Raw genomic sequence first — 20591 nt, 5'->3', positions numbered from 1 at the left:
AAAAGTGCTTAAAATCAGCAGGGACACCGCTCCGCAAATTTATTCATAGAAAATGGGTGAGCACTGTTGAATTAAAAAGGCTGGTAGCTATTCATGCACACCATTACCTATTACCGACATGTTTCTCTGCCGTAAGGTTTTTGGCAGATTTATCAGGGCCTCACAATTTGCTGCCACACCACTATTGGACACTTGTTCTATGTCAACCTTAAGCAGCCTGCTTTACTCATACCAGCTGCCAGGGGTTCCACGAGGGTAAAAATGGTACTCCAAAAGTGAGTCTCCGTAATCACAACGACTGTGAAAATCAATTGTTATGTCTCAGGACGAGCGCCTTGTCTCGTTCTCGTCATTTGTGTCGATCCTGCTAGGATTCGTTATAGAAAGTGACAGTTAAATATAAGAAACCTTTAAAATTTAGTTGAAAAAAACAGCCATTTGTGCCAACGTTTTCACCTTTAACTTCTTCTAATTGTGACAGCTGTTTGAAAGCAATATACTGTTACATCTGCTGGACCTTTCTGGTTGTGGGGATGTATAGGACTTGTAGGTTCACTAAGAACCCGATGAACCTAGAGCCAATAACTGATATGCGTCTTGCAATGGTTTTTCATTATATACCAGGTATATAGTGATTCATTTCTGAAAACTAGACACCCTGGGGAGTCCAGCGAGGTATGGCTTGCGTGGGTCCCCCAACATCTGCCTACCAAGAATCCCCTGCAATGGATTTTCTTCAGCTAAATTTGAGGTTTGCAGGGGATTATGGGTAGGAAAATGTTGGGGATCCACGCAAGCCATACCTCGCTGGACTCCCCCGGGTGTCTATTTATCAAAAATGTATGGGTTGGTAGTTTCACAAGATAGCCACCAAGCCCGGGGCCAAAAACCCAGGAGACCCCCCTTGCAAAACCAGGTTGTTTTGTGATAGGCAATTTTGATGTCTACTCAATATGTTTTGGGCCCCTGTCTGTCGCAGGTACTTGACCTACGCTTGCCAGTTAGGTATAGTTTTTGTCGGGAGACCTGGGGAAATGCTGGGTGGTAGGAAATTTGTGCCAGCCCGGTGATCCTACAACTTTTTTCACACAGAAATGTGAGAAAAAATTGATTTTTGCAACAAAATTTGAGGTTTTCAAGGTATTCTGGCTAACAGAACCTGGTGAAAGGCAGACAAGTCACCCCATCCTGAACTTCCCTGGGTGTCTAGTTTTCAAAAAGGTATAGGTTTGCTAGGTTTCCCTAGGTGTCAGCAGAGCTAAGGTTCAAAATCTACAACTAGGCAATTTGCAAAAAAAGGGTCAGTTTTCACTGTGAAAATGTGGTGTGTCCACATTGCGTTTTGGCCCGTTTCCGGTCATGGGCACTAAGCCAACCCACAGAAGTGAGGTACCATTTTTCTTGAAAGACTTGGGGGAAAGCGGGGTGGGTGGAATTTTGTGGATCCACGCAGATTCTAGAACTTTCCACCACAGAAATGTAGGTAAATGTGTTTTTGGGACAAAGTTTGAGGTTTGCAAGGGATTCTGGGTAACAGAACCTGGTGTGAGCCAGACAAGTCACCCCATCTTGGATTTCAAAAAATGTACAAGGTTTTCTATATTTCCCTAGGTGCTAGCTGCGCTACGACCCAAAATCCACAGGTAGGCACATCCTGAAAAAAAGTCAGTGCGTAGTGGGCTTTCTGCCACCATGGGTAGGGGGGGGTAAATCGGGGGCTATTGCCCCGATATGCCCACAAGGGTGGCAGAAAGACTGTGGCTATTCTTTTGGGGGGATGGGAAGCCCCCACCCCTACTAATAGAAAAGCCAGCATAATCGCTGGTGCCTAATGAAATTTCTGCCCCCGGGGGGACAGATTAGGGGCTACTGCCCCCATCTGCCTCCTGAGGTGGGCAGAAAGGCTGTGTAATCTTTTTGGGGAGGGTGGGGGCATTCGCACCGAACATTTGAAAAAAAAATCCCTGGTGGCTAGTGGGCTATCTGTCACACCCAGGGCGGGGGGCAGATAAAAGGCTATTGCCCCATCTGCCACCCGAGGGGCAGAAAGACGATTTCATTTTTTGGGGGGGGTACCTTGACACGCCCATTCTGAGCAGCCCCACCCCTACCTATATTAAAAAAATCCCTGGCGCTTAGTGTGCTTTCTGCCCCCCCCCCCCACCCCCCGGGGGAAGATCAGGGGCTATTTCCCCCATCTTCCTCCTGGAGGGGCAGCAAGTCTTTTGTTATCATAGGGGGGTAGGGTGGAGACATCTGCATGCCCATTCTGGGCAGCCCCGACCCAGGGCCTATAAAAAAAATAATTCCTGGTGTCTAGGGCGCTTTCTGCCCCCTGGGGGGGCAGAAAGACTGGAATTGTGTGGAGGGAGGGGTGGGGGCATTGGCATGCACATCTTGGGCAGCCCCCACTCCTAAATTAATGGTAGAAAAAAAAACTGGAGCTTAGTGGTCTTTCTGTCCCCGGGGGTAGATTGGGGGCTAATGCCCCCATCTGCACCCAGGGGGGCAAAAAGACTGGTTTTGTGCAGGGGGAGGCTTTGACGTGCCATATTGGGCAGCCCCCACCCATAATTTACATAATAAATGTAATCCCTAGTTTCTAGGTAGCTTTCTGCCCCCCGTTTGGGCAGATTGGGGGCTGCTGTCCCCATCTGATCCCCAGGGTGGGCAGAAAGACTGGAATTTTGTGGGGGGAGGGGTGGGGGAATTGGCATGCCCATCTTGGGCAGCTATCACCCCTAATTTTTGTTGTTAAAAAATCCCTGGTTCCAGGGGCTTTCTGACCTCCGGGGCCAGATTGGGGGCTGGAGCCCCCATCTGCCACCCAGGGGGGGCAGAAAGACTGAATTTAGCCTAAACTTTATGGTGGGGAGCAAAGGCCCTTGCCCAAGGGGCCGCTCCCCCCGTACCTGGTGCCTAGTGTGTAGATACCTGTTTGGGGATCCCTAAGCAGGGAACCACTAGGGAGGGGTTCCATTAAAAATTATACCTCTCCCATCTTTCTACGTGCTCGGGGCTGAGATAGCTCCCTGAGCAGGTAGAAAGTGAAACTGAAATGACCCTCAAGGCTCATTTTAGTTTCGGTTTCTGTGCAATGAAGACAGCAGGACATGCGCTCTTATCTTCATTGCACAGAAACAACACAGACAGCCTCGGGAGCTGGGGAAGCCCTCCGCCAGCACCAGAGGCTGTCGGGGGGAAAAGGAAATCCCTCTGGTGCCAGCACCAGAGGGATTTCCCCTGCCACGTGCGAGGACGGCCGGGATCCATCCTGCGCACACGAGCACCATGGCACAGTACGGCTCCCGGACGTCCTGCGCATGGAAGGGGTTAAAAACATGCACTGCAGCAGAACATGACAATTTCAAGTGCTCGCTCTCCTGCTCTCCCAAGCGCTCCTCAATGATGAGAAAAGTACTCACGGCCCAAATAAAAATAAATACACATATGCACCAGTTTCTTTTAGGTCAGCAGCTTGGAAGCAGGTCAAATTGTCCTCAGCTCTTTTCAAATGCACACTCATGCCACATGAGTTTAAAGTCAATTTCTGTATTAAAAGCACTCATGTGAACTCACCACTGATACTGCAGGTATTGATATAAAATGGAAAACAAGGGTTCAGATTATATAGCTGCACTGTAGACTTGCTAGTAATGAAAAAAATAGAAGCTGCAGTTTCAATTTCTAGGCTCCATTAATTATCAAGACTACCAGTGCCCGTTCCAGTAAGCTCCAATGTAATCATGGCTCACAATGCTTGTTTATATTCCCTTAGGATTTACAGTGTTCCCGTGTGGTTGTAATCCAAGTAAAAACCAAAAGCCAGGTACAAAACACTCTTCTAGCATCAAGCTTGATGGCTCCAGAGTAACATTACATCAGCAGGGCCTGGCACCATACCCTGGGCTGAGGCTGTCTGATGGAAACAGACACCAGTGGGGCTCCCAGGGACATTTCCATTTAGCAGGCTTCAAATAGGCTCTTTTAAAAGTACACTTACTGTCTCTTCTTCTCTTTGTAGTAATGATGACTCCTCCTTTAAATTCAGGTTGTCCTTTTGTTCCAAGTGAGTTCTTTTCTGCTCATCACCAGTGTGGAATCCAAGAAAGGAGGTAGACTGAGGTGTAGTTGTATCCAAATTAAAGATGTATTCTTTAGTTCAAGCAGGACAGGAACATTAGAGGATAAGATGGTTATAGTAGTACTGAAAGTAGTATTAGGAGAATCATCCCCACCGGGAGCAGCATCCCTGCTGCTCAGCCCACATACAGCGACTGACAATTGCACTCAAGCATACACACAGGGAACATTCTGTGACATCACTTCCACTGGCTTAGCAAGAGAGTACAGAACACAGAGGAAGGGCTAGTCATAGAAGAGAGCAAGATACCACATTTTCTCTATCATTCTGCAATACCCTTTTCTCCCCTGTTGAAAATGTTCCTTTTCTCTAGCTGGTTTATACTCCTGGGTGTTTCACGTTGATGTGAAAGATGACCGGAATTATGTAATTTCAGGATTTCATGTGATGTCATCCCATACCTTAACAAGTGTTTTTCATATCCCTGAAGTCTAGTCTGTGTTTGGTCTATTCCACTAAGGGAGCATGAGGTCCCAAAGAGAGCATCAGCACTGTCCGGAGTCAGCCAGTGATTTTCTGATTCTCGTAGGGATCATTATAGGGCTATCCTTTACTGCACTGATCTGTTCCAATTCCCAAAATTTATAGGCCCAGTCCGCCCTCCCTTTTGGCATGAATCTGAATTTTGCATGCTAATCTAGATTTTTTATTCCCCAGCCTGCAAATAATAATCGCCTCTTTTCTGTATTTCTTGTAAGTCTTGCGTAGGAATGGGTATGTGTAAAGCTTGGTAGACGTATACCTTTCTGGGGAGAATGTTCATTTTCAGTGCTGCTACTTGACTCAGCCAGGCTATAAATAGGGGCTGTCATCTATTGAGATCTGTACTTTGACCGTCTGTCTTACCTTGTGAGCTGGTGGATCTATGGACAGGGCAAATAAAGATGGAATGAGGGCATCTCTATTGTTTGCCCCACAGTAGCTGAAAGCAAAGTGTTCTGTTCCCCTTAATAATTGCTAATGAAGCAGGGTTAGCACAGCTAGCCCAGATATATTTTTGACTGAGGGACCCACACCAATATTCGCCAGGACACGTTTTAAGAAAGACCAGCCAACACTGTCAAAAGCAAGCATGACCATAGGGATTTTTTTTGTTGGTTGATTTCTTTTCTGTCTGGCAGAGTACTCCTCGTATGTTAACAAAAGTGATTTTATAAAACCCCTTTGATCTGATCTATCCAACTAGGCACCAGGTTCTAAAAGCTATTGGCTATTAGTTTTGTAAATATTTTGAGGTCTAAGTTGAGTAAAATTGTGGGTGTAAAGGAAGCACAGCATTCCACAGGTTTACCCTTTTAGGTGAGTATTAATGAGATGTTGGGTTCTGCCATTAAGGGAATTGTTGGTCCTGTATATGACAATAAATGACAGATTTATGCTAAATGGGGTGGTAGGTGGGATGAACATCTTTTATAGAAGTATCCCCCAAGGCAATCTGCAGCAACAAGGTGATAGAATAAGTGTCTGAATTAATCTCAGCAACAAGGCAATATTGGGCCGCATTCCAGTCCATTGTTTTTTATCCACCATGCCACTTTAGAAAAAGGCCCGCCTTATGCAAAGCAGTACCAACCCTGCTCCTCATGACAACAGTCCGACCTGACCTGCAAGACAAGACCCCTCTAAAAGGGGTTGCAAACAACCCCAGACCGGTTTTGACCTACTTAGGTTGCATCTCTGAGGTCTGGGGCTTTCTTTATTGTGAGCTTCCTGATGTCTCTGTTTTCCTCCACTTTTATGGGATTTTGAGTTGTTATTTTTCCTGTGGGATTACCCTGAAAGCTTGAATTCTTTTTAAAACAAATAAACCTGCTTTGATCTTTAAACACTTTGTGCCATATGTATCAAAAACAAGTTTTGCGAATCTCTAATTGCGATTTTATGCGAATCGCAATTAGAGGATCACAAAAGCAAATGTATGTAGGATTTGCTAAAAAGTTTGCGAATCCTACATATTCCTTATTTGCGAATTGCAAATTGAGATTCACAAATAAGGAATGCTGTCTCATTCATTCCTATGGACTAGGAGGCCCATAGGAATGAATGGTAAGACATTCTCAATTTGCGATTAGCAATTAGAGAATCGCTTATTGAGAATGCAATTTCAAGGTTGCAAGTGTGCCAAGAAGACACCCTGAGGAACCCCTAAAATATGCATGTTTGCACATTTTGCGCACATACATGTCCTAAGGGCATGTACGTGTGACATATTGTACTTTTAAAAAATCAAAAAATAGCTTTTTAAAGGAAACCGCAAATTACCCCCAACTTGAAGTTGGCGGTAATTTGCGATTCCTTAAGGCCAAATCGCACTTTTTTGTACTTCTTACCTTGCATTTAAGAAATCGCAATATGCGATTTCTTAAATGCATTCGCAAAATAGGGAATCGCAAATGTTGCTTTTCTTTATTCTTTATTCTTTTTTTGGGTGATACATTGCACACTGCTAAATTGCATTAGCAAATGCTGAAATGCCACAAATTTCAGTATTTGCGATAGCAATTTAGCTTGATACATGTGGCCCTTTATGTGCTGAACCCTCTCCCCTACTGCTCATCATCCACCTATCTCCTGCTCACATGAGCGAGCACCCCAAACTACACAGCTTGAATCTGTCTCCAGGACAAAATTGTGGCTTTAGCCCAAAATCACTATTTCATTCTATGACTTCAAATTTGCAATCGATTTATTCAGCTCAACGGTGTCATCTCGTCACTGTATGACAGGCCATTTTGGAAACCTGTCACCTTGTTTCTACGTAATGCTTGTAATGTAGCAGTCCTAGAAATGTTGCTTGAAATGAAAAAAAGAAACCTCTGACCATTCCAAACACCTCAGATCCACTACATCCTTCCAAATTAATAGATGCACCTCTGTTTTGTCTTCTTTACTTCTTTGTTTGTAGCCTGAGTTCCCCTTGCTTTGGATCTGTCTTGTACCTAAAAACCTCACTTTGGGGTTTCAACACTAACATTTCTGCATTTATCAATATACCTACATTCTCTCACCATCTAAACATGTTCCCTCAGCTATTCTAAACTATGTGACAAGACCAAAATATTTTAAAGTAAGTAGTTACCCTCACTCATCTCTCTGAAATACGCTTTCACTGTCATAATTAACTTGGTAAAACACTTTGGTGTTGAAGATAGGCTGAAGGGCATGCTTATGTGTTTATGTCCATGTGTGGTATTTGTGTAGTGCAAAACTAGGCAAAACGCAGCGGAGTACTGTACAGGGTCAAGTAAAGGCATAAAGTCAATGAGTGATGGGTGAGTCAGTGGGTTTTGCATTGTTACCACATTATTTATGCTTATAAAGTGATAGAACTGGCTTCTCCATCTGAACTGGATATAAGACTGACTCTCTTTTGGCGCTGTGAAGTACACATCCATCTAGTCAGTCTTGACCAACCAATCCTGCTCTTGTAAAATATCCCTCAATGGATGGATCCCCTCCATCTTGAAATGATGATACAAAGCTATGTGTTCAGATTTCTCATCTTTGATATTGGCCTCCTTACTTTTTCTCTTTTCTCCACCAGAAAAATCATGCTCACAGACTTCCACCTCTACAGTAGCTCATTGTATTATTCCACCAACCTCATTTCTTCCCTGAAAACCAACTCAACAGGCTTGCATTCTTGCACTGGAAAATCTGCTAACCCGACCTTGTACCTTAATACAGACTGCAATACACATGAATTATTTGTCAGGGACCTCCAATTCTTGATGAACTCCTTTATTCTGCCTCCTCCCTTTATGAGAGAAGAACGAGTAATACTCACACGTCCTCTAGCGCCTACCTTTCTGGTACTCCTTCTTTTCTGATGGAAAACCCTGTCGTGCCTAAGAAGCCTTTGACTGAGTCTCTATGCAGTGCATGAAACTTTTGGAATATCCAGCCAGGTTGACTAAATTTTCTTACAACCCTACTTAAAACACTTCCTTTTCCGAAAACCCTTTACACTTAGCTCAGGCCTTTATTTAAAGCAGTGAAGTTTTTCATATTAACCAAAGCTTTTGACCAAACTTTCACCAAATAAAAGCCCCTTAGCTCCCACACTGGTCTCCTTATAATCGATTCCACTCAGCTTTGGGTCTATCTTCATTAACCTAGCTTCCAGCTCTCGACATCAAGGCTGCGCTGGTGTCACACAAGAAACAAAAGCCCTTGTGGCTCCAACATATTAAAAGACTGACATCCACAGATGCTTACTTTATCTGTGCTTCTTTTGCCCTGTCTAGAATCCTCACCAAATCCAAGAATTTGTCCTGCCATTGTTTCAAGCACCTTTGTAATCCTGTCCTGTAAGGTCCAACCTGAACACGAAATGCATCCATTCGCAAGCCAGCTTAGGAGTGGCATGCAGTTTTTCTTCAATATGGGTCATGAGCTTTGTGCTCTCATTGCTCCGCTCATGTCCTTTGTGTATGTCTAATCCATTCTTTAAAAAATGATGCAGCATGGTCCAAAGGGCCCTGTTTAATGCTTTGGGCGGATGGGTCTGATAGCGTTAGGACTAAATGTATCCTTTTTTTCGCTGTAGGTCCTGAAGAGCACACTTAACAGGCATTTTCCTCCATATCAAAATGTTCTCTTAAATTGCCCATCATAAATTTACTAATTATTTTTCGACTTTTTGGACCCCATCTCCAGTCGTGCTGCTTTGGACAACTTTTACTTTTTTGTGGTGCTTGGACCATCCTCCTCTATTATCATATAACAAACCACCTCTTATTTACCTTTCATCAGATGTTTTCCTTTAGCATGTAAACCTTTCACTGTAACTCCTTCTTTATCCACTGAAACTGGCCAAAACACCTCATTTGAAATTATATTTCTTCTTTTCACTAAAACTGACTGCATTGCCTCCTTCAATGTTTGCCTTCTTCTGAACTAATCTCTTTGCTATTTCCTCTTCCAAGAGGCCTGACTCTGTTTTCTCACTGAGCTCACTTCAGACATGACTGACTTGAGGAAATATATATAACACTTTTTACTACATGGACCCAGTGATAGGCATCTGAAAGTATGATTTTTACAATGTCTCTCTGTTGTGTTATCCTGACTAAGAGCTGTGAGTCTGAGGGGCTCTGTGCTGTGCAGATGAATGGCAAGATGAGACAAATGTTAATGAAATGAGCTTTGTAACCATAGCTGTGAATGTACATGCATGTACCCGTTTTTTTCTTTCTTATAACATGAAGTAAAAAAAACTTAATTGACTTACACACAACTTAATCAGGCCTAAAGCGTTTTCAATACCATCAAGAGATGTGCCCCTCCCATCAGAAGAGGCAGCTGTTTTCTCTCAGCGGGGCATATGGCCACTGACCATCTGCATCCAAACAATTAACATTCAATTTTTTGTCCAGACTGTCATGGCTCTCCAAATCGTGTGCAGTCAGCAAACCAGATAGATTTGTGTACCTTTTAATGACACATTTTAACTCGCAAACAGACACAGTGTTTGGAACCTCATGACCTTCCACTTGGGTCTCGTTCCTAATCACTTGCCTACCTACTAAGCAGGAATTGCAGCCCCCGTGCAGCTTATCCTCAAGAGACTACACTATGCAACCGTGTGAGCACGTGTCATCACTAAAGCTCTCTCCTTAAATATTTGTTTCATATGTAGACTTGCCACAAAAAGGCACACATTGAAAAATTAGCAGATCATAGTTTTTACCTCTGGCTTTCCACAATAAGTATTTGTAAGGCCACTTTACACCGTCCTTATTGAAGTGCCAACACTTTACATCACCTTTTATAAACTGGTAGCGTGGAGGAATGAATATCTCAATATTACTTAAGGGTACAATTAATTACCCTTATACTAGGCCCATCGCGCCTCTCAATTTCAATGCATCAACAACCTCATACCACTTAGATTTCCTTAATGGAATAGTTCTTCATTGTATTAATTCATCACATTAAGACAAATATTTATACTCATACATACCGAATCCTTTCAGGCAAACAAGGGACATCTCAACTGTACATGGAACGAATCATCATGTATATATTGTTGTCGCCTGAACCACAACTACTTCATGTCAGTGCTTGCATCCTCATTAATGGCAATGCACTGTGAGGTAATCTTATATACACAGAGGGTATTCACTATACCTCCTAAAACAATTTATACATGTGTATCTCCACAACAATACAAAAATTTATCCTTGAATTCAGTTGATTCCTCCACTCATTAACTGTTGACGCGTTTCAGCCCTGATTCCTTCTGGGCCTCATCAGGACAAGGGAAAAGGGAAAGGGAAAAGGGAACAACTTCACCTCTCACAGGCGTAATGTCTCTTGGAAGTGGTTCCTTGGCTATGCGTAGTCCTCACACTTTAAATCAGAGTCCTGCCGGCTGCATTCTTAATAGGCTATGGCTCATACGACCTTTTACATTTTACAGGAAGCCATGCCCCGTTCATCAGATATAATCAGTAACTCCGGTGTCTTCCGTTTGTGGCTCCTGAACACAGAGTTGATACGAGTGGCCAGACGACTGTGAACGAAACTGAGTGTGATCTTTTTCGGAAGGCGCCGAGGATTTTATCTGCCGTCCGCAGGAGTTACTGATTATGAATAACAGGGCATGGCTTCCTGTAAAATGTAATAGGTCGGATGAGCCATGGCCTATTAAGAATGCAGTCGGCGGGACTCTGATTTGAAGTGTGAGGAATACGTATAGCCAGGGAGCCACTTCCAAGAGACGTTACGCCTGTGAGAGGCGAAGTTGTTCCCTTTTCCCTTGTCCTGATGAGGCCCGGAAGGAATAGGGGCTGAAACACGTCAACAGTTTATGAGGGGAGGAATCGACTGAATCATTTTTTGAATTGTTGTGGAGATACACATATATAAATTGTTTAGGAGGTATAGTGAATACCCTCTGTGTATATAAGATTACATCACAGTACATTGCTATTAATGAGGGTGCGATCACTGACATGAAGTAGGTGGGGTTCAGGCGACAACATATACATGATGATTCGTTCCATGTACAGTTGAGATATCCCATGTTTGCCTAAAAGGATTCATGTATGTGTATGAGTATAAATATTTGTCTTAATGTAATGAATTAATACAATGAAGAACTATTCCAATAAGGAAATCTGAGTGGTATGTGGTTATTGAAGCATTGAAATTGAGAGGGCACGATGGGCCTAGTATAAGGGTAATTAATTGTACCCTTAGGTAATATTGAGATATTCGTTCCTCCACGCTACCAGTTTATAAAAGGTTATGTTCTTAGCCAAAGTTGTGGAGGTTGATTTGGGCAAGTCCCTGTGATTTTGTAAGTCTGAGTTACATCACAGCGATAAGGATAAACCGTTTCAGTGGCTATGGAGTATTATTACCACCAAGATAATGGTCCTCTTGTCAGATTTAGAAGAGGGTGGGACATTTGGTGTAACCACGGTGGAGGATGCTTCATCTATGCCATGGTTACACCCCTCCGACAGCCTGACGTAGGCTGACCTTTATGTCCGCCCACTTAATTTGGATGGGTGGACATACAGGTCAGTTTTCACAGCCCGTCACCACCAGGAAAACCCTAGTGTTAAGGGGCAGTGAAAACTGTTCAATGCTCCACTCCCATGGTGAAGGGAGCATTTTCTTTTTTTCAAAAAGGAATTCCATTTTGGGGAGAAAGAAAAAACTTTAAAAAGCATTGACTGGAACTGTCAATTCTTGACGGTCTTTTATACATTTTGTGGGTGCAGTATCCTCAGCCTGGTGGACGTCCTCCATCTGCCAAAAATTAAATCGGACCCTTATTTCCATAAATTGAAAACAAAAAATCCAATTTTACAGATCCATCAAACCTACTATAAATGTTCATTCTCCAGTACCCAAAATGGACAGCAAAACTCAAGACCAAAAGAATAGACATACTTTACTGTACATGAGAAACTTCACAAGAAATATAATGTTTAGAGGAGTTAAGAATGCAAATGAAAATTTTGATTCCTATGTAGCCCTGTTAATAGGAGTTATCTTTAAAATGCTGTGAAGGAGTTGTAAAAAATTAGTTATACCTAATGCTAGCCTCCAGGTTTGTCATAACATAAAACATTTTGAAACACCTCGATGCATTGGGGTGGACCACATCAATCTCAGCATTAAATCTGGGAATTCCATTGACAAGGTAAGCATAAGGATGAATTAGTCCATCAAAATACTAGGCGCTAGTGCTAAGACATAACTAAAAGAGCTGCATAGCTTCTTCCTTCTTTCTTCAAAGCCTAATCACCAAAGGAAATATCCTAAAATGTATAGGGCAATTAAGGGACCAACTGGCAGGTCAGGAAACAAATAGTAACATACATGTGAAGCATTGTTCTCAGTGTCAACAGACTAACAAGGCATTAGACCTTGGATGCCGCTTGGAGATGGAGAGCAGCAGCCTTTTTGTAAGAAGGGGTGACCTGAAAAAGCTGAAAAACATTCACACACCAGAATGTGGCCTTTCAAGTGACTGCATTATAATCATATACAGAGAACACTTTGGCAGTGTCTTAGGCACTGTGAGGAGATAAAAATAGAATGCTCAACATTCAAATACCTTCTAGGTTACCCTTTGTACTGTTGCCAATAATAAAATACCTTCTCCAGTTTCTCTTTTATAGTCTCCACAGCTTAGCTATGTTTATTATTAGGATTTTCACTCTAATGCTACTTGTGAGCCAAATACTGCTGTGAATGGTTATATTATCAGTATACTGATTTGGTGCAGCCCACTTTGAAATCTGCCCTGTCTCGCCACTCCCTTTTCCTTCCCATCTCCGTTACCATATATATGGCAGTGCTTCATGTTTTTGGAACTATAAAGGCCAACAAAATATCTGTATTTTAGTGCCTTTGAGTCTTTTATTTTATATACATAATTATTGTAGTATTTTTCTGAGGACATATGGGTAATTGAAGGAAATGAATCTGATGATGAGAAAGGTGTTTGATGTCAAAATGAAGATCCAGTGAAAGTCCAATGTTATGATAAAGTCAACTAATTAACCATCCAACTAACTAACAGCAGGAGTGCTACACGGGCATACCAGTAAGTGGCATTTTCACTTGCTTCAGCATTAAGCAATTTCCCAGCTCCAGGCACTCAATTACAGTGCTCACTCTACTGGCTAAACTGTGAACTTGTACAAGAGAATAGGACAAAAATGTCTTGTAGCAGAGCTCATTAGTTCCCCTTCACCCACCTCCAGCCTAGGGTCATTTCCAAGCCCTTAAATTTGTTCTGGGCTCGTACAGATGTGGCAGAGTTTTCTGGTCAGATGGTTGTGAGCTTGCTGTTGTTAGGGAATTAAATTAATGTGGTTACTCCATCAGCCTCAGGTTCCTGCTGCTTCACTGACTGATATTATTTTCCACACAGAGAATACCCCTTCAAATTTTACATTAAGAGAGTACCTGGCAGCAGGACACTAAGTCTCCCATAGTAACAGTGAACAGTTACTTTTCTAACTCTCATTGTCTTCCACTCCTGCTATCATGGTCTTCTCTCACTGGTCTCATTAGCTGCCCATGTTCTTTAGAGTCTGCTCTTGACTACGATTGTGACCCCTCAAAAATTGCACACTGCACCTCTTAATATAAACTCCTGCGGTGCCCACAGTTTCCCTCCCCTTGTGTCCGTGTTCTCCTTTCCTGTGTTTCACAAACTAAGCCTCTAGCTTGGCTCTATAAGGATTATCTTCACACGCACAGGTGACATAAGTGAACTTAGTTTAATGTGAAAGACAGATTGTTAGACCCCCACCCAATACATACTTGAAGTAGCTTAAATGATTTTGGAATACCAATAGTCATAAAAAGGGATCCAGGGACACAGTGGTAACTTGAAAAGCCAGTTTAGATTCTTACAATATTGCACACACAATCTTCACTAAGAAAATGATACTTTAACTGAAAAGTGTTTATTTCAACAGTCTCACCCTGTTGTTTAGTACATCTAAAATAACCACACAGATTATTATTTAAACTGCACAAATTAATGTTGTGAACAACAAGAATAAAATGTAATTTTTTACCATAGATAAAATGGTATCTTGCAACATGGCACCCTAAAATCTACTTCTATGTAATACACTAGGACAGCATGGAGTAGCATAGCTTGCATCTAGAGTTTCTTTGGGGAATCATTACATTGCATACCTGTTTGAAGCACAATGCTGTAGTTATTAGATGTCTGGGCGGCAGTTTTCCCTGTGAAAGAGAAACATGTGTTGCATCAGCTTCTCTCTTCCTGGACTTGGCCGGGTATCAACTTTCATTAAAGCGCAATGCAGCAGCATCTCTGCAATCTGGCAGCCACGATCTTCTCTGGCAGTATCTTGTGCAATATTCAGGGGTGAAGGTCCTCTCTTCCTAAGTGGTCAAGTGTCAGCCCTTTTGTACCATATCTTATCTGAGATGGGAATTTCTGAAATAACCTCAGCAATGCCTGCCATAACCTATGTGCATCAAGATGTGAGTCTTAGACGAATTCTCATTAACAAAAAAGGTAAAAGCATGTCATTTCAGACTACACTGTTTATTTTATTGTTCTTGTTGGACCTTGAAATAGAAATAATAAGGCACTTGACCCAGACTGATGTCGCATCTGTTGTCATTATGGATGTCTTGTCTGAGGCACTTGACACTTTCACCGGTTCTCGGAAATATAAGGATAGATGACATCTACGTACAAGGCAAACATGTTAATAATTCTGCAAAAATCAAGAAAATTGAGTCTCTGCCTACTGAAGATGCAGTCGGGCTTTACAGATTTTACGTCAACTGATCCTTTCTTGGTCTTCCTTTACCTAAGGACTTACCTTCTGCAGTATCCTTTCCTTGACTAACACTATGACCCTGCCCTTTGTCTGCCTTTCCCCCAATCTGGTCCTCTCACATTATTTTTCTATCACGTGCTCAGAGTTGGTGTCTGTTCCTCTGTCCTCTGCTAAAATTTCCCCCTTCACCCGCAAATCACGTTATGTGCTTGCTAATACCCCACTGTCTCCCATGGATCCTCCAACACTCAAGTCCTATCATACCATTTAGCACTTTGACAGTTACGTACCCAGTTAATTTCTTGCCTACTAGTCTGCCCTGTAGCCCTAGTCTTCCCTTTCGAAGCTTGTACTATTCCATACACTTATCTCTGAGGAGGACATATGTCACCGCCATTGCACTTGTGGGATGTTTTGCAAGGAAATCAGCTGAAGTGTGAATGAACTAGTAGTGATGATTCTACTGGAATGTTGATACCAGTAATATGTAGAAAAATGTATTTTAATTCAAGTCGATAAGAACTGTTTTAATATAAACAGAGATCTCAGATACAGGAGTTGTTATCTTCAACATACCATACTTGCACGTACCTCACTCTGGAAAATAAAATAAAGTTAAATACAAAGAACCTAATTTGGAGTATGTATTAAATTAATATGAATTTGCCTGCACACATTTTTCATGCGTTTTGAGCTTCCAGTTAAATGCTGGTGGTAAAATACAGCCCAAAATACCAGCAAATTAATGAATGTTTTTGATCAACAGATAATTGTCTGTACCGTAAAAAATAGGCGCAAGATGCATGTGCACCTATGTTTATTGCTAATGCTGACCTCTAAACAAGGTCAAAATTAAAACTGATATGCTGTATGTGAATTTAAGGCCCAGGTATTTTTAAAAGATATATTTCTGCAAATTGGACATAAATTGTTACTGAATATTTTGCTTCACCATCAAAACACGAGAGCTGGTGTAACAAAAGTAATTGTCTACTTTTTGTAATAAATTTGATATTTTTTTGGTGCTTTGTATTTCCAACTATTAAAGAGTAAATTAATCTGCTGCATTCGTTTCACATCTCTCTGCCTTGTAGGGAAAAGCTGCCTGTACATAAATCTGGAAATATGCCTATGGATATGGATCAATTCCGAATGTTGTTTTCCACTTGCAAGGTTCCTGGAATTACAAGGGATTCAATTATCAACTACTTTAAAACAGGTAAAAGATTGTCTTAAACGATGCATATTCAACATTAAACTTCAAAGGAGGATGTAAAGGGTGTTTGTGAATTTGAGGGAGTTGAGTGCACTTTTCGTCTGCTCGAGTTGTCTGAAATGTTTTTACATTTATGGTTTCATTAGTTCTATTTTAGAGCTGCCTGTAAAAAAAACACCCTACTCAACATATTTATGTTGAATGTTGCGCTGTAAAATCCACAGTTCAAATCTGTTTTTTCAATGTGGTTATTTGCGATTCTCAGTATGTTTCTGGCTGTTTTCATGAAAATAGCGGAAAAGCTCGAGGTATGTAAGCATTACCCAGAAGGCAGAGAGAGATGCTACATCTATTAGTTGAAAGAGACTGCTCCTCGTAGTAGGCGTATCTTTACTCCTACTCCAAAATTATGTTTCGAGGATGTGATACAGAAGGTGTGCTAAAACTGAAATTTGGATCACAAGCAGTAAGTGCAAAGTAGACCGTCAGAATCAGACTCCTTTTGCTCACCCAAAAGAGTACATCTTGTCATAATGCCTGGCATTTTTTGTTGTTGTCCTTCAAATGATCATTGTATTGAGGCTATGTTACATCTTTACTACTGAGTTCTTTTAGATGGACTACAACAGGCACATTTCCAGCTTTAGCTGGTGAATGGAAGACAATAAAAACAAAATTCTCCAAAAACACTAGAAAACCCCATTCTATGTTTTATCTGGGTGTAGTAGAAGTTCTAAAAGTTAGGAAACACTTAGAACGTCCATTCAAAATTGAGGAAATCCAAACATTTGTTCTCGTAATTCAATTTATCCAGTCTATACTTAATGAAAAGATGAGTAAAAAGAATGTCATGGCGTGTAACCCTTCGTCCAATTTACATTAAGCTGAAATCTAACAGAATTAATGAAGATAATTTGGAAGATTTAGAAAAGTGGGCCATATGTAAATAATTAGGCTTTCCTGTTTTCAATTTCTATTTTGGTGAATTATGGTGGGGTGTTTTCAGTGTTTTTAATACCTTAAAAAACAGTAGTTATCAGTGGTTACACATTTTTGTGCTAATAAAAACAACAGAAACTATATCTTTCTGGTGTTTATGGAATAATTTGGTTTTTATTAGTGCATGCTTTCTGCACTGATAGTGCCTCTGTGGATAGACATTGTGCCAACAGGATATATGAGGTTCAAATAATGTTTTAAAAATCAAACTTATAATAGTGCACCATACACCAGACTCACTTCTTTAGTGAGTCTTTGGTCATGTGTGCTCGCTCTTTCCTTCCCATGTAAATGTTTATCTGTGAAAATGTCCTCTCAACATTGCCACTTGAGATGGGCAACCACAAAACATCCATTACGCAATTTGCTAACTCTGGCCACTGACATAGCTCTCCATGCCACTCCTGGTGCACCTAAAATTGTGATTTTCTGGAACTGGTTCTGCAACATACGCGTTGAACTCGGCGCATATGCCCTCAGTTATTGAAGCGGTCAAAAATGAAACAGTACTTTTTCAAGTCCATAGAAAATTATCCTTTACGGAAGGGATCTAGAGCTTGTGCAGAGTACCTCAGCGAGGCTTAATTGACTTCAAGTGCTATGATTGATGATGGGACATTTGTATGCATCATTGAAAGCCATTTCTCATGCACTGTATAATAAGATTTCCTGAATTGCTCCTCAACATTTCTTTCCTTACCAAGTTTCAAGAACTCTAACATGGAACATGTTGCAGTGCCAAAGTCACTAAAGGTGTCATCCAGCCTACTCTCAAGGAGATGTTTCACATCTACACCAATTAGGCTGAACATTTGGTAGACAAGGGTGTTTTCAGACTCTGTTTTTTTGATTGTGTCCACCACAGAAGTCACGTTGTCCTGTAAAAATCCTCACACTTCTTGACTTTGGGATCATTAGTAAGCAAAAATTCCGTAAATGGTCTCCACATGGATAATATAGCATTCACGGCCTCTAAGACTGAGAACAAATGGCTAAATGACACAGTTGGAATGCTTCTTTCTTTGATGCCACACAAAGCACAAAATAAGAAATATTTATTTTTTAGTTCCCGCGCATAATGAAACAGTGCACCAGAACAGACTACAAAGTCAATAGCATTCTTCATTTACTCTGAAAATTGTAAAGATGTTTTCAGTATACAATCTAGCAAGTGAGACGGATCTCTTGCAAGAAAGCACTTCAGCTCAGGTATCTCCTTTTGTTTGCCAGGTATCGATATTTATAGGTAACCACTTTTTTATGTATGTAGCTGAATTACTGGCAATGCAAACACTATCACTCCAATCTTTGTTGAACTTGGTAAGAACTTTTTGCTGCAGCATTCCAAATGACACTGCGTTCCATGTTTTCCAAACATCTGGTGGCAGGTTTTCACCACTATCCCAGATGCTTGGTGACAGCACTCTTTTCACATATACCTGTCATTACACCTTGCATTGAATGTTTAAAGCCTGGGGTGTTTGGCAATTCACTTACTATTAATACTTACTCGCTAGAAAAGGGGGCTGATGTATCAAAGGGTTCACCCATTCTCTGTCTGTGGATAAATATGATGGTACATACTGGGGAAGATTCTTATGAAACCAGCCATTTTACCTATAAGTGAAAGAATCAAACATAGCCAAAATATTAAATATGATTTTGATATTTCCTGATTCTCTGCAGTTTATAACATAATTAAATAAGACCTCGAAAATGTTTCTAAACCCTGCATCTTTAGACCAAAGACCACAAAATCTGAAAAATGCAAAAGGAAGAAGAAACAATATTTTTGTGACATCCCCAAACAACAAAACTCAAGCAGGATAATGTTAGCCCAGTCTTTATTGCTGCTGCCTTGTATAACAAAGTTACATCGTATTGGCCCTTTCAGAAAGAAATCAAAATGACTCTTTCACTCATCTTTTCCTTTCTTTAAATGGCATTTAACTTGTGGTTGCAAAGTTGTTTATTCAGTGTTTATAATAGTGGCTATTCTCTTTTTGGTGAGGTTTTATCAGTTGTTATAGGTTTAAAAACAGGATAGACTATAAATAATACATTATACGGCAGGTTATCCCTTAGAATAGATCTCTATCCCTTCAGTAGATGTATTAATTTACCTATTCCTTCTGCATGGTCACAGCATGTAGTTGTCCGCTTTAAAGATCTTCCATGCAAACCCTTCTTACAAATCCTTGTTTACTAAAAAAAGGTCATTTGTGTAGTTCTTTTTCAGAAACAGCTCACCTCAGAAGTCTAGAGCATTAGAACATGAAACAGCCAATTCCTCTGACCAGCGAAACGATTATTTACTTGTAATGTATAGGCCTGAGATACATTATTTGCCACATACATCAAGGAAAAAAAAGTAAATAGTTTTTGTCGGATACTTATAACTGCAGATTCTTGATATAGTGAATATTCTGTAATCTGGATACTTTACAATCGTACTCCAGAGCAATGGTAGGTGGTGTCATGCGGCACCTCACCAACATTATCCCACTCCAGAAGTAACAAGCAGACCTGCATTTAAGTGCTTCCCATGTTTGTTGGTGTACCTTCCGTTCTTTCTGTGCCTTCAGACTTGGGTTTGTAGATGCTTTTTCGTCTTTTTAAGACTTTTGCAAAATGTTTTCCAGTCAGCTAGGGAAAACGTCACCTTCAAAGACAACAGGATTCAAGCTTTGCAGGGACTGTCGCATACAGATGTCTCTGCTAGGCCCTTACAAGGTATACTTATGCTGCAGGTTCTGCGATGACAGCGCCTAGATTATTCAACCCTACGAGAACAGGAAGCTAATCTTTATGGTGCTAAACATCGGAAGACTCTATGCTGTGACTGGTCCAGATCGAAAGGAAAGTATCATTACTGCTCTTGAAGTAGTTTCCACTGCAGATGTTTGTCGCGGTCAAAGTCTTTGCATAAGTTCAAAAAGAAGCATCAAAAATCTAAGTGGGAATCAGCTCTTTCCCACCATTCTCAAACTGTAGTGTCATGTGGATGTATTAGGACCAGTTAGGAAATGCCATCTGTACATGCTCACGTTCTTAAGTTGCCTTCTCTCCTTAAACACAATGACATTTGACAGACATTCATTAACGTGCACCCGCAGGATAACATTCCTCGAAATCAGTTTGCTTACAATACCACTTAGTAGGCACTCTTTCAGAACACCTTGAACATTTTGTACAAGGGCTTAGTTCAACCCTCAAGATGTTTATTTTTTTTGTTTTTGGCCGCTCGGCGACTGATCTATCACCATAGAATAAACAATTGTGGCCTGACTGGGCTTTGGCATGGTAACATGGAGGATGTTATTATATATGTGACATCAACCCTTTGTTTATTCAGAGGAGCATTTCGCTGGGCCTGGGAGGTTGGTACATACCTCAGGGCCAGACTGCAACCCTACATTCCGTATCCAACCTT

At 41.2% G+C, this 20591-nt stretch overlaps 1 protein-coding gene across 2 annotated transcripts in view; it reads left to right on the top strand.

Annotated features, from left to right (window-relative positions):
- The window catches only part of LOC147688905 (peroxisomal carnitine O-octanoyltransferase-like), a 553955-nt gene that overhangs the window by 269760 nt on the left and 263604 nt on the right, over positions 1-20591 (top strand). For both annotated transcript variants that reach the window (XM_086941801.1, XM_086941802.1), the window contains one exon: positions 16038-16162. In XM_086941801.1, the coding sequence (XP_086797927.1) occupies positions 16038-16162 (125 nt within the window). The remainder of the gene's footprint in view (positions 1-16037; positions 16163-20591) is intronic.

The sequence above is a fragment of the Lissotriton vulgaris genome, chromosome 10 (assembly GCF_964263255.1).
Source record: "Lissotriton vulgaris chromosome 10, aLisVul1.2, whole genome shotgun sequence".
NCBI lineage: Eukaryota > Metazoa > Chordata > Amphibia > Caudata > Salamandridae > Lissotriton > Lissotriton vulgaris.
Note: the sequence above shows the minus strand (reverse complement) of the source record. Positions and strands in the feature narration are given on the sequence as shown.